Raw genomic sequence first — 14,007 nt, 5'->3', positions numbered from 1 at the left:
TTGACCCCAGTACTCTTTCGTGCCATGGCAGGGGGTCAGACTTGATGATCTGCTCAGGTCCTTTCCAACCCTACTAACTATGAAACTAAGTGGATTTAATGATCCTGAAACTTGGCCTTCGATGACCAAAGCCTCACTTGCAATTATCATTATTATTAATTTGTATTACCACCGTACCTAGGGACACCATAGCATGACATGCTGTACAAATGCAGAATGAATTATGGTCCCTGCCCCAGAGAGTTTGCGGTTGGAGTGTTGCAGCCAACACAACCTCATGTCCCTCAGTTTGAGCACGCAATGTTGTGAGTTTGTTGCCAGAACAGGCTGTAATTGCTGGGAGAGATCCTGATTTGAGGTGGGAATGGCCAGACTGCTGGCAGGCGGGGATAACACAGGGATACTATCATTGGGACCCTCCTTACCCAAACCTAGTACTTCATACAGTCTCCTTTCTTCTCATTCATAGCATGGTCCAGTCACAAGGGCATCCTTGGGATTAATGAGTCAGATACTCATCATGCATGTGCCTCCATTCCAGATAAGCACATTTCACTCTTATCTTCTTCTGCACTGAGCTCAAAGCCTGTGGGTCTGCTTACCCATTGGGCAATTCGTGATCCTCCCAGGTAATCAACCCCTTTGTTTATTGCCTCCTCCAAGCAAGTCTCTTTCATTCCTTCTCAGGGTCTGGTACCAATCCCTTTGATTACATCAAGTGAACCATTACCATGGCTTTTGCAAGGCTGTCAGGCCCTGCCAAGTTGAGCAAATCCAGCTGCTTGTGAGTCTTTTGGGGAGTTTTAGCAGTTAACACTTTTCAATCGCAAGAGCCTCCAGCTGGGCCCACGTAAAGTTTAGGACCAGAGGTCACAGCTGGGTACAGGCAGATGGAGGAGGACAAGGAGACAAAAAGATGTCCAGCGAGGCAGTTGCCATGGACCAGGAGCAGTCTAATCCTTCTCATGTTTTTGTCAGGCTAAAGGAGAATTTTAAGAAGGGGTTTGAAGGAAAATAGGCAGCTTTGGGGAAGAGAGTCGCTCTGTCTAAGCAAGTGTGAGACAGCTTGGGGGAAAGCGTGAAGGCCTTTGAATTGAAATCCAATCAATGCATGGAAGGCTGATCTAAGGTGGGAGCTGATCCTCCAGTGCTGAATGAGGGATAACAAGAAGAGGGGCTATGGGCTGGGAAAGGGAAGTCAAACACCTTCTGTTGGGTAAATGGCACGTAGAGGGGGAGCTAGGAAAATGCTTTTTGCTGCTGCTTTCTAAATGAGCACGTGCAGGGCAAGGTTGCAGCAAGGATGCATTGGTCCCAGCCAGGGAAAAGGGTGCTGCACTTACTAAATAGTGAGATGAGATGCAAACCAGCTGTGTGTTTGGACAGGGAAAGCCCCATCTAAGAAGCTGTAGAGAAAGAGTTTGCAAGTCCTGGGCACAACCCAGATACGAGGATCGAGAGAGGAGTCCAGGTAGAGCAGGGGTGGGCAAGTATTTGGGCTGGAGGGCCATGTAAGAAGTTTCCATGAGCTTCTGTAGGGGCCCCGATCTGCTCCCCGCACACCGTTGCAACAAGCACCGGTTCCATGGACTGAGGCATGCAGGGAGCAGATCTGCCCCAGGGCCTGGCCCTGCACTGTCACCACCCCACGATCCTGGTCCCCACCTGCCTGTCCGTCTCCCAGGTTCTGGGCCTGAAGGACTGGCGTGATCATGGTGGTGCCCGTGTTGATTTGAGAAGGGACATCTTAGAAAATGAGGGGTCTCAGGAGCTCACATCTAGGCAGTCTGGGGAAACAGATGAGGATAAGATAGCAAGACAAGGTCCCAGACACTGAGGTTCTTACTCAGGCGGGCATTTCAAGCATCTGCACTCTGCTGATGAAATTACAGGTGAGATGGGCATGCCCTGTCACCGGGATGTCAGATGAGCGACTGCCAAAGAACTTTTCCGGTGAACTAAAGGAGGGAAAGTGCTCTCAGGGAACTCGGAGGAAACACTTCAAGGACTCCCTCAAGTCATCCTAGAAACATTTCAACATTGACCCAAAGTCCTGGGAAGATCTCGCATGCAATCGTTCTACCTGGCGAAGCCTCGTCTATACTGGAGCTACCGTCTAGCGGAGAAGAACTGCTGAGGCAGAGCAGAAGTGCCAACAGCGCAAATCTCACAACAGCAGCACGTCCGCTGTTGATCAAGCAATCCAAGGTGGCATCTCTTGCTCAGTGTGCCATAGACAGTTCAAAGCACAAATTGGCCTGATTGGCCAGTCCCGCGTTCACAGGAACCAAACCAACCAGTCATGTCATGGTCACCTTCGAATTCAAAGGACAAACAGCAAGAAGAGGTAACCCATTCCAGCGCTTCAGCACCCTCCTAGTGAAATTTTTTTCCTAATATCCAACCTAAACCTCCCTTGCTGCAACTTGAGACCATCGCTGCTCGTTCTGTTATCTGCCCCCACTGAGAACAGTCCAGCTCCATACTTTTTTCAACTATCCTTCAGGTAGTTGAAGGCTGCTATCTCTTCTGCAGACTAAATAAGCCCAGTTCCCCCAGCCTCTCCTCACTAGTCATGTCCCCCAGCCTCATCACCATTTTCATTACCCACCACTGGCCTCTCTTCAATTTGTTCACATCCTTTCTGTAGTGGGGGGTCCAAAACTGAACATAGTACTATAAACTAAGTTATTACTTCTATTACTATCTGCTATTACTATCTACTATCTGTTATTACTATCTGCTGGCAACACACCAATGCGCTCCCAGTATGCCATTAGCCTTCTTGACAACAAGGGCACCCTGTTGGCTTATACCCAGTTTATTGTCCACTGTCACCCCCAGGTCCTTTTCTGCAGAGCTGCTTCCCAGCTAGTTGTCCCCCAGCCTGTACTGGTGCATGGGATTGTTTTGTCTTAAGTGCAGGACTTTGCACTTGTCCTTGTTGAACCTCAGGAGATTTCTTGAGTTTCAACAAGGTTTTTGAGGTTTCTTGGTCTAGTTCTCCAATTTGTCTAGGTGACTCTGAATCCTTACCCTACCCTCTAGCATATCTACTACTCCCCCTTGCTTGGTGTCATCTGCCAACTTGCTGAGGATGCAATCCATCCAATCTTCCAGCTCTTTAATGAAGATATTGGGGAAAAAAACGGTCCTGGGACTGACCACTGGGGCACTGCATTTGCACTGGCTGCCAGCTAGACATCAAGCCACTGATTGCTACCTGTTGAGCCCGACGATCCAGGACTCTGTCCACTTTACAGTCCATTCATCCAGCCCAGACTTCCTCAGCTTGCTTGCAAGGATGCTGTGGGAAACGGTACCAAAAGCCGTGCTAAAGTCAAGGTACATCATGCTTTCCCTGCATCCTCAGAGCCACCTATGTCATCACAGAAGGCAACTGGGTTGGTCAGGCATGCCTTGCCCTTGGTGAATCTATGCTGACTGTTTCTAATCACCCTTTTCTCCTCTGAGTGCTTAGCAATGTGTTCCTTGAGGACCTGCTTGAGGAGATGGCTGAGAGTTCTGGTTTCAGAGAGACGGAGCGAGGTCTGTGTTTGGCCTGAAGGAGGCAAACCTGCGATCCAGAATCAGGATACAGTTCTGTGAAAGTGATGACAAAAGCCATTTTGCAACCCATGTAGTCTGGGACTCTGGTTAAAGCCGAAGCCTTGTAAACGGTGCTGTTGGGGTGGGAGTTAACACTTAAGATGGATCCATGTGGTTAAGCGGTGGGACAGGCTGCCTAGAGAGGTTGGACAATCTTCATCCCTGGAAATTTTCAAGAGTGGGTTAGTCACCCACCTGGCTGGAGCAGTTTAGTCAGGGATGATCCTGCCCGTAGCTGTGTGGGGCTGACCTAAATGATCTTGTGAGGTCCCTTCTAGCCCTGCTGCTCTATGGACCTGTCATTTGGCATCTGGGACACAGTGGGTACCCAAAGTGGCATCAGTTTAAGTGCTGCCCTTCCCACAAGCTTGTGCAATTGCTGTGAAGAGTCAGGGCCTGTTGGGGTGTGTGGCTGTCCCCCCTATTGAGAGAGGAGGATGGGCCTTTGGATGGTGGGGGACCTTTTCTTATATGTGCTCTGCCCAGCCCAAGAAGCCAGCAGATGAAATGGGGCAGAGGCTGAAGGGCTTTTATTTGGGCTTCAGGAAGGCAGTGACAGGCTCATCTGTAATCTCTTCGTGCTCATTAAATCCATCATGAGGATATTGGAAGTGTGTTTGGACTTGCCTGAATTGCAAAAATGCACAACCTCCAACAGCCGGCCAGCCTGCCAGCTGACAAGATTGACTGCGGGCCCAGAGTGTAGGGCAACAGCTACCTTTTAAGCAAATGCTTGCTGGAGCAGATTAAAATGCAGGAAACAGTTTGCATCCCCATGTGTCCGCATTTGACTAGTCTGTTAGCGCTGACGCATGCGTGTAACATGATAAAGTAGGTGGGGAAGAGCCCCTCTGGAAGAAGAGGAAGGGCCGAGGATGGTAGCACTGTGTAATTCGAGGGCGGGTTGTTTTCAAAACCCTTGTCCAAAACTTCTTCTGAGAACTCCTTGTGCAGCACCAGCAATGTGCTTTTTACAGAGGAGTGATAAAGATCAGGGCTCTCCCTGTCCACTGCCTTGCAGCATGGCTGCTCCTTTAGTCTGGCTGGAAGGTGCCACCAGCTCAGGATGGTATTGATTCATGTCCCCCGCAACACTGGGCTCCATTCACAGAAGCATCAGCAACTGTCCAAGTTCCCAAGAGCCGTGCTTCTGCAAGGGTGTGATCCAAAGCCAGGAGACTTCTCCTGTAAAGCTGATGTAAAGTGCAATCCGAATCGGGTGTTGTCAGACCTTGACTGCGCTTCTGTCCTCATCCAGGCACTGGGACGTCCTGCGGACAGCCGGCAAGGCAGGGAGGAGCTCCGCGGCCGGAGATCACCTCTTGCAGCAGGGGGACACAGCGGTGCTGCGGATCCTGGAGGCTTTGGTGCAAAGCCTGCCGCACCTGGTGCTGCAGACGTATGTCTGTGCCGCTGTGGAACCGGCAGGCCTCGTCCCAGGTGGGTGTGTGCAAAGGCTACGTGGCCCATCCCCCACAAAGGTGTCCCGTGGTTCTTCCATTTTCCTATTGCGGTCCCCACAATGGACATAGTCCTGCCAGCAGTCACCCCCCCAAAGACTGCCTGGCTATCATTCAGTGCCTCCTCTCCTCAGTAAGGCCCAGCTCTTGTCTGAGCAGGTAGCATGGTACCTGGGAAGGGATCTGGGGCCCCAGTGGTGTCAGTGGACCGAGCCTCCAGCCTCCTGGAGCTGGCCTGCTGCTTGCTGAGGGAATCCCTGGGTGTGCTGGGGACCTTCGTGGCTTAGGGACTGACCATGGAGTCCAATTTCTAGAACTGTGGCCATTCGTTATAGTCCCTGATGGGCAAGTCGGCCCTTCCTGCAGTGAATACAGCGCTGCCTTCCACAGTTTGGGAGCCGCCAGCCAAAGTACAGGGAGGGGATCAGGAGCGTTTCATTTCTTTGGCCGACCACCTAAAAACTTATGTGTGCAATGACAGTCCACCTAAAAGCCCCGCAAGCCAAAATGAGCCCACTGGAGAGTGCATTGTAGCTGAGGCTGCTTGATTTTCCAAGGGATTGAACAAGCGTGAGGACTTGATGGCTGTGATGCTCAGGATGCAGTATCTGTTGACCTCAAAGAGCTTCCCAAAGGAGGTGAAGTCTGTTTTTTTCTGACAGGGAAACCAAGGCACAGAAGGGTTGTGACATGTCTGAGGTCACAGTGCAAGTCCCTCCAGAGCCACTTTCTCTGGCCCTCCACAGTAGGAGATGCCGTAGCTCAGTGGCTCGGCCCTTCCCTTCTAAAAGTCCCAAGAGTCTCAGGTCCTAATCTTGGCAGCCCAGAGTCCCTCCAGACTGGAAGCAGAGCTGAAGTGTGGGGGCAGACAACCTGGCTGCCCCGGCTGTCCATCTGGCATTTACCACAAGCACCAAGCTCCCCACTGCACACACCAAGGGTCTCTCTATCATCCTATCCTATCTGTTAATTGAGAGGGTCTCTTTATCATCTCCAGTGCATAAGGGATCTTACTAGAAAACTCTTCTGGGTCAGCTGAGGCTTATGAGTTTTTCAGAGCATGTCGATAAATCCACGTGCTACATCAGAGGCCAAAACACCCCAATCTCGACCCACACCTCAGCTTAGTGTGCCAGAGGCAGACGGTGGGGGAGCCATGAGGGGCCCAATCCTCGTTGCTGGTAGCGGGTGCATACACGCCTCTGAGTGGACGGTAGGGAAGGGGCCAGGGTTGTCCTGCAGCGGCCCCTTCCCCACTGTGTGCCCCATGGCATGCATGCAGCTGCCACTGCCATGGAGCCCAGCCAGGGCTCTGGAGCCCAGTGCAGCTGTTCGCAGCTTCCCAGCTGCCTGCCACAGCCAACCCAGGCTCTGGGCAGCAGCAGCAGGCAGCCAGGAGGCTGCAGACAGCTGCATTGGGGTCTGGAGCCCTGGCACCGGTGACCGTGGTGGCTGCACGTGCACCTCGGGGCTCATGGCTGCACTGCCCCGGCCCCTTCCTGGCCATATGACGTGAGGCACATGCGCAACTACCACTGGCACAGAGTCCAGCCAGGGTTTTGGATGCTGGTGCAGCTGTTTGCGGCCTCCCAGCTGCCTGCCGTGTCCAGCCTAGGCTCTGGGCAGGTGCTGCTGGCCACAGAGCCCCGGCTGCTTGCAGCAGAGCTTGTAGCCTCCCCACTGCCTGCTGTGATCAACCTGGGTTCTGTGGCCGGCGGCAGCTGCCCAAAGCCTGGGCTGGCTGTGACGTGCAGAGCAAAATGGCCTTGTGTGCCATGCTGTGGTACGCAGGCCAGGAATTGCTGACCCCTGTTCTACATGTTCGCTACAGCTTCTGAATCAGAACTTCCTAGACCTTAAATGCTGGAGGCTGCAAGTAGGAGAGGAACGGGGGAAAAGACCCTGGTCGTACCCTGTTCACTCTCCCTTACAGCTTCGCTTTCTGCCAGTGTGTGACGTAGGAGACTGGGCAAGATGGACCTATGGTCTGGCCCCAGTAAGTATCAGTTCTTACGTAAAGTCTGTTGCAAAGAATGCAAGGTGTATGGACACCTAATAAGATGGAGAAAGCTGGAAGGAGAGAAAATGGGGCAGAGTTTATAGTGGCAAACAGCAGCAGTTCAGCAGAGGAGTGTTTGGTGGAATAGCTCAGCTGGAGGGCAAGCCATGGGCACTAGGGGCTGCATATCAGAAGTACTGGACCCATCATGGGGCTCTTTTCTCAGTGCCTCCCTTGCTTTCCTCTGTAGGCATCAGTGCTGGACTGTCCCTGCTCTCCCTGTCCTGGGCACTGGTCTCTTATAGTCGCTTTGCATGCCTGATGAAACCCGGACATCTCTACATGCCAGCGGCTGCCCTCCTGTGTCAGCTTTTGTGGAGGATGGGGATGCTGGGGACCCGGGTCACGGCTCTGGCTCTGTTTGCAAGAGTCTATCCTATCTGGGTTTTTGCCGTTGCAGGTAAGATGAGATTTTCCTGTCGGGACTTGTGCAGGTAATATTCTCTTGTGTCTGCCAGGAGGGCTGAATTCTCCTGTCACCCACCTACGCAGGGTTGCATCAACCTAGGACTGGAAGGAATTGGTGAAAAGATACTCAGAGGCTTCTAAAAGGAGGACCTTGTCCTGTACTACACAGGAAGGCAAAAACCCTGACAGACTTAAGGGGGAAAATTCCTTCTTGCCCCCAAATTTGGGATCGATATGACCCTGAGCAGAAGAGCAAGACCCTCCAGCCACTGAGTTTTCTAAGTGCCAGCAGAAGCTTCAGTGCACCCCTTGCTGCTTAAGCTGTGCCCAGTGCCCCAGTATGGCAGAGGAAAATCAAGCCTTCCATAGCCCAGTAGTTTTCCGGAGGCGGGTCAGTGAACTTGAGGTTCATCTCTTCTTTCTGGTAAATGCACAACTTTTGAAAGGTGTTGGTTGACCCACCCTGACTTCTGCAGCATAACCTGGGCCTGATTTTCCTTATGTTGGCTCATAGAAAATGGCACGTGGAAGAGAGTCTGTTCATCTGGGCATTGATTCGGGTTACTTGGTACAGGAGTATCTACCAGCTGGTCCCCTACCCGGTGCTAATTTGACTTCTGTCCTTTGCTCTCCTCTCCCAGGTGCTCACTGGCTAGTGATGTCTTTCTGGGTGGTGGCTCAGCAGACAGACATCATCGCAAGTCCCACTCGGTGGAGACTGTTTAACTGCCTGGTAGGAGCCACGTATATCTTCTGCTACATTAACTTCCGGGACGGCCCCTCCAGGTACAGGGTGGCTGTGTTTTATGCGGTAAGTGCTCTGACACCCCGGCTCTCGTGTTACTAGCAAAGGAGCAACAGAAACCATAAAGGACTAATAAACTGTTAAGACCCGTGACGACTTCTGGGTGCCCTGTAACATGCCTATATAGTCAGGGTTTATTAAACTATATAGGAAAGGTCTAGCAGGCCTATTCAAAGGGCTTCAATCTGTGACCTTTCCATAGTGCTTCAGAATAAATGTTCTCTCATCTCTGAGTCCTAATAGTGAGGTTCCCTGGGGCAGATGTTCTTTGCTGTGCTTTGAGACAATCAGCTTTTGCCCTGAGGTGTGAGATTTGATTGTCCTTATTTTTAGCCTGTGAAGCTACATTTTATGATGGCAGCTTCATCTTCCCTGCTGCCAGAGCAGATAACACCTGCCACAGCATCCAGCCAAGGAGCAGAAGCAGCAGAGTAATTATGCTGGCAGAAGGGAGGGCTCTATGACTGTCGAGGTACTTTGCGTGGAGATGCACTCCGTTGCCCTGGCAGAACTGCAAGTTTGCTGGTGAAATTTTATAGGACAGACCAGGCCTCCATCTTCTGAGAACTTCCTTAAGCCCTCTCTCTGTCGCAAAGCTAGAAACCTCCACTTCTCATCTCTGTCCAGACAAAAGGAAGAAGTATCTTCTCCCAGTTCAAACCAAGTGTCACAAGGTGCCTTAGCCTAGGAGAGGACCATTAAGTTATAATGACCCTCTATTGTCAGTAGTCATCAGCACAACTTTGTCTAGTTTTGGGCACTGCACTTCAAGACGGACGGAATTGGAAAGAGTGCAGCAGAGAGAAGCAAGAAAGATTAAAAGTCTGGGAAACATGACCGACAAGGAAAGGTTGGAAGAATGGGATTATTCAGTCTGGAGCACAGAAGACTGAGGGAGGGTTCGATAAGTCTTCACATTCCTGAAGGGTGATAGTAAAGCTGCTGATAACAGGTTATTCTCTGTGGCTTCAGGGGACAGGACGAGAAGCAATGGCTTTAACCCAAAGCAAGGGAAATTTAGGTTGAATATTAGAAAGGACTTTCTAGGGAGGTGGTTAAACATTGGGACAGGCTACCAGAGAGATGGTGGAATGGAGACTGGACATTTCCAAATCCTTGGAAATTTTTAAGGGCAGCTTCGACAAAGAATTGACTTGGTTGGTTTCCCTAAGGATGATCCTGCCTTGAGCTGACCTGCTGCAGTCCCTTCCAGCCCTACTCTTCTAGTTTGGCAGATGGTTTGCATCACTGGAAGCTTCAGAGTAAGTGAATGCACATGGACAGAGGCATCGATAAAGAAAATCACCTAATAACTTACTGTCATCAAACAAAAATAGCAAACGGTACTGGCGGACTCCTCAGATCATCACGATGCTCTTGCAGAAATCTCCCTTTTTAGGAACTACGAAGAGGAAGTGAATTTGCTGCTGATGCAAGGGGCTGGCTGGCAGCTCCGGGGAGCTCATTCCAAATGCAGTAACAGCTATTTCCTTTTTGAGAAGTGCGTGTCATGGCTGGCACTGTTGTCTCTGCTGCTGGTCCCAGCTCTGCACTTATGCCCATGCACTGCTGGACCAGGGATGCCACACACACTGTCACGTGTTTTTATGAGCCACGTTTTGGTTCCATTCAAAACTCGCGTGGGGAGGAGACGAAAGCAGGTGGAAGGGGTTCAAACTCAGCAGGCAAATCCAGACCTTTGCATGTGCTGTGTAACCTGTGCCGTGTTGGAAGGGTGTCTGCAACCAGCAAATGGGGGGCAGTTCTGTCGTGATGACTCTCTTTACTCTCCCCAACAGATCATGCTGGTTGAAAACATCCTCCTCTTGTTGGTGGCTACAGACCTGCAGGGCGCACTGTGGAGTAGCCTGTGCCAGGCTGGGGTTGTCCTGTCGGGATTCGTTATCGGTAAGATCTTTTGCTTTCTCATGCTCTGAATCACTGCCTCTCTGGGCAGTTGGGTATGTGGTGGCAAGATTGGTTGAAAAACCCCAGGAGTAGAAACACTATTGCTGACCCTCGGCATCCTCTCCCAGGAGCGGGTGTCTAGTTTGGTTTGTGTCCTTAAAGCTCTAGATCCTGGGTTCATCTGATTACCTGAACTCAGTGTCTGCTTTCTTCCTGTTAACTTATTTTCTGAGCCCTTGTGTCTGCACAGAGATCTTGGAAAAGGGAAACCCAAGTATGACCTAACAGCTCCGAGCAAGAGACAAAGAAGCTTGTTTTAAAATCTCGTCCTTTATTTTAAGTCAGTCTCATGACTTTGGGGGCCTGACCCCTGACTTCTGAGGTCGGCAGTGCTCTAACATGGGCACGGTTCCTCATAGGACGTCTTCTGGTTTGGCACCTGTCAAAGAATTGAGGAGGGCTTTAAAAGATGAGCTCCTTCCTTTGGGGCAAAAGCCTCCTTGTTCCTGTCCCTCCGTGTGAGGGTGGAGGGAGAATGGGGAAGCAGCTTTCTCCACCCCTGGAAGACCCACTGTGGGCAAACTTTAGGACCCCAGTCTCGGACAGAGGCAGGACAGGGCAGAGCTAAGCAGCGTGACTGCGATTCTGTCTCCTGGCCCCACTGCAAAGAGATGAGCAGCTAACACTACCAATGCCTCACTCCCTTCATACCCACCCCGGGAGGGCCCAGCTGCTGCAGACAAAGTGGGGCAGAGAAGCCACACCTCATGATTGTCCTTGTACCCATGGGGTTGCCCTTTCCTCTCCATGCTGCCCTTTGCAGAGTTGCTAGCTGTCATTTTTCCTGCCCTTCAGGTTGGCACACCATTTCCATGGCAGGGGGAATCTACACTTAGCTGCTCATGTCCTGAAACCCCTGTCTGTCCTGCTGGTCGGTATGGTCTCGTTGTTTTCTTGATCTCTGCCATGCCTCTGCATCCAGGTCTTGTCCTGTACTCAATCTTCAAGTTTTTCTGGGGTGAGGCCATCATTTTGTCCCATGTCTAGTGTCTGGCATGGGGTTGTCTGGCCCCCGAGCAAGGTGCTGCAATCAGTCTGATACTACTGCTGACTGACCAGTTGGGTTGAAGCCCCAAGATGGATTATGTCCACAGGTTCTCTGCAACCATATTGTATCTGGACACTGGCATGTAAGGAAGGCAACCACATCAGGTCCCTTTGATTAACTAAATTTGCAAAGCAAACACTGTCCCAGCACTTTGCGCAGTTGTGTTCATCAGCACTGGCGCTTCTGCTCGGATGCCATGCATTGTCCACGTTTCTCCCTCTCTTGCGCTGTGTGCTATGCAGAGACGTCAGTAAGCCTGTCATCCTGCACCTCTGCTCTTTTTCAGGCTGTGCAGCACTGGTCATTTACTATGGCCTGCTCCACCCCAAGTCGACGGAGATCTGGCAGAGAGCCCTGAAGACATCCTGCGGCATCATGGCTGCTCAAGGGAATGGGCCAGAAGGATCCTCTTTGCCATCCAGAAGCCAAGCGGGAGGGCGCTTTGCATTTCCAGGCCTGGAAGATGTGGACTCCTCAACAGTGGTACCTGCCTGGTCTGCACCCGGCGTGCAGGGCGACTCCTCGCTGGGAGAGCCCGGAGGCCAGACTGCCCTGAAGAACCCCTGGGCCGACCACCACCACTGGCTGCTGGTGAAGCTGGCTTTGAAGACCGGAGACGTGTCCAAGATCAATGCTGCTTTCGGAGATGGGGGCATTGGGGAGGTTTATCCTGTAGGTGGGGTGGTGAGTCAGTATCCTGACGCCGAGGCTGGGAGATGGCCTGTTACTCCTAAACCCCGAGCGGGGAAAGACAAGCAGCCAGTAGCTGAGAATGGAGCTGGGGAAGGCTTGAGCAGGAAAGAGGAGACTTCTTACGTGACTTTGGCCAGCAGAAAGCCTGGTAGTTGTACTTCCGTAAGAACAGTGCAAGAGGCAGCACCATCCGGCCTTGTGGCATCCAGGGGGAAACATGATGTTCAGAGCAGCCAAGAGAGAGACAACTCCGATTCATGCCTTGGAGAGAGCAGTGCCAGAGGGGACCCAGGCTTGTTGCCCCCCAGCCACCTCCCAGCAGGAGCAGCCCAGGCACACGAGGGCTCCACCGTGTACTTCAGTGCCGATACAGGCAGCATCGCGCCCGCTAGCACAGGAAGTCATGCATGCAGCGACTCTGCCAAGGGCCTCACAGAGCTGGAAGTGGGTGGCAAGCCTGTACTGGCTAACCTGGCAGGTGAAAGAGAGGACTTCCCAGTCCTCGTGGCTAACATCAGCCCCATACTGGCCACGGGCCCACATAGCCATCTGCAGAGCCCTTCCTCCCCATGCTTTGCCAGTCCCTGCAGTGCCTCCCGTCCCCCTGAGGAAACTTCAGAGCATGAAGGAGCCCTGGGGGCACCGTGTCCCCACTGGGACACGCTGTCTGTTGGGATATGGGTGGCAATGGCGAAAAGGAAGCTGAGGCCAGCTGAGGAGCCATGCTTCACATCCACCCCCAAGTCTCACCCCACAGGGCAGGACTGCAGGTAGAGGGAGACAGTGGAGGGGATGAAGCTTTCTGCAGCACTGGAGTGAGGCTGTGCAATGCCCACCTGGTGCTGTCTCTTGGGTGTCCAGCTGAGTATTAATAACCTACCCTTATACCACCCACAGACTTGCACGGTTCTTGTCTCTGGGCTCTGGCCCTTCCTGCGGTGGGCCTGTCATTAGATTTCCCCTCCTTCCTTTCTGCCATGCCAGATAACTTTGCTGCTGGGCTATCTCCTGACACTCAGGCTCCAACCTTGGTACGCGTTTCTCTCTTTGACAGACAGGCATTGGGCATCACAGCAAAATTAGACTGCAGGAGAGCCTCCTGTCAGCCACGCTCCACACCTCTTGTCTCATGAGGGGCCCACCAGTTGTGATAGTATTTCGTTGTACCTTGGGGATGCCAGCGGTAAGATGGGAGGTCAGTTAGCAGGACTGATGTGTTATGCAAGGGAATCCTCTGCAGGAGGCAATGAAGGAGGTGACCCAGCAATGGGATGCAGGCCCTTCCATGGCACAACATAAAGAAACGAGAGGATGAATTGTCCTCCCTACTTTCAGCGGTCTGTTGGAGCTGGCTCCAAGTAGCTGTTGCTCTTGGTCATCTCCTTTCAGGGACAGTCATCAGAAAGAACCAGATGGGCTGTAGAGAGACAGTATGAACCAGTGGATGGAGCAGGAGGCAGGACAGCTGGGTTCTTGTCACTGCTCCCCCCACCACCAGCCTACCAGGTCAAGTCGGGCAAGTCACCTTGCCACTTTTGTGCCTCAGTAGCCCCATTTTACAGATGGGGAAGCTGGCCTTCACTGCCTTTTTCTCAAGTGCCTTTAGCTCAGTTGATTCACAAGGCTGTAAGAGAGCTAGTTTTTCATAGATGTTTAGGATTGGAAGGGACCTTGCGGTGATAAACTGTAGTGGCAGGAAATCCTGCGGTAACCGAGCTAGACCACGGGCTCCTAGTTCTCACCCTGGAGCATTGTCCCACAGATGACTCTTGCACAGGAAGAGCTGTATTTTTTTCGAGAATGGCTAATAGGTTTTGGTGTCACGTTGAACCTTGGTGCCCAGCAAAGCGGTCTCCTTGAGGTGGGTGCTCTGCACTTCCTAAAGATGTAGGCCCCTTGAAGGCATCTCAGGTTGAGAACGCCAAGGCCCCCCAAATTCACTAGATGCTGCAGAAGA

The 14,007-nt window shown here is 52.1% G+C and overlaps 1 protein-coding gene across 1 annotated transcript in view; it reads left to right on the top strand.

The window, feature by feature from the left end:
* The window catches only part of XKR5 (XK related 5), a 23,111-nt gene that overhangs the window by 6,178 nt on the left and 2,926 nt on the right, over positions 1 to 14,007 (top strand). The window contains exons 3-7 of the mRNA XM_019537182.1: positions 4,868 to 5,049; positions 7,319 to 7,528; positions 8,178 to 8,347; positions 10,141 to 10,249; positions 11,644 to 12,106. Of these exons, the coding sequence (XP_019392727.1) occupies positions 4,868 to 5,049; positions 7,319 to 7,528; positions 8,178 to 8,347; positions 10,141 to 10,249; positions 11,644 to 12,106 (1,134 nt within the window). The remainder of the gene's footprint in view (positions 1 to 4,867; positions 5,050 to 7,318; positions 7,529 to 8,177; positions 8,348 to 10,140; positions 10,250 to 11,643; positions 12,107 to 14,007) is intronic.

This window comes from Crocodylus porosus, unplaced genomic scaffold (genome assembly GCF_001723895.1).
Source record: "Crocodylus porosus isolate Cpor-Errol unplaced genomic scaffold, CroPor_comp1, whole genome shotgun sequence".
In the NCBI taxonomy this organism is placed as follows: domain Eukaryota; kingdom Metazoa; phylum Chordata; order Crocodylia; family Crocodylidae; genus Crocodylus; species Crocodylus porosus.
Note: the sequence above shows the minus strand (reverse complement) of the source record. Positions and strands in the feature narration are given on the sequence as shown.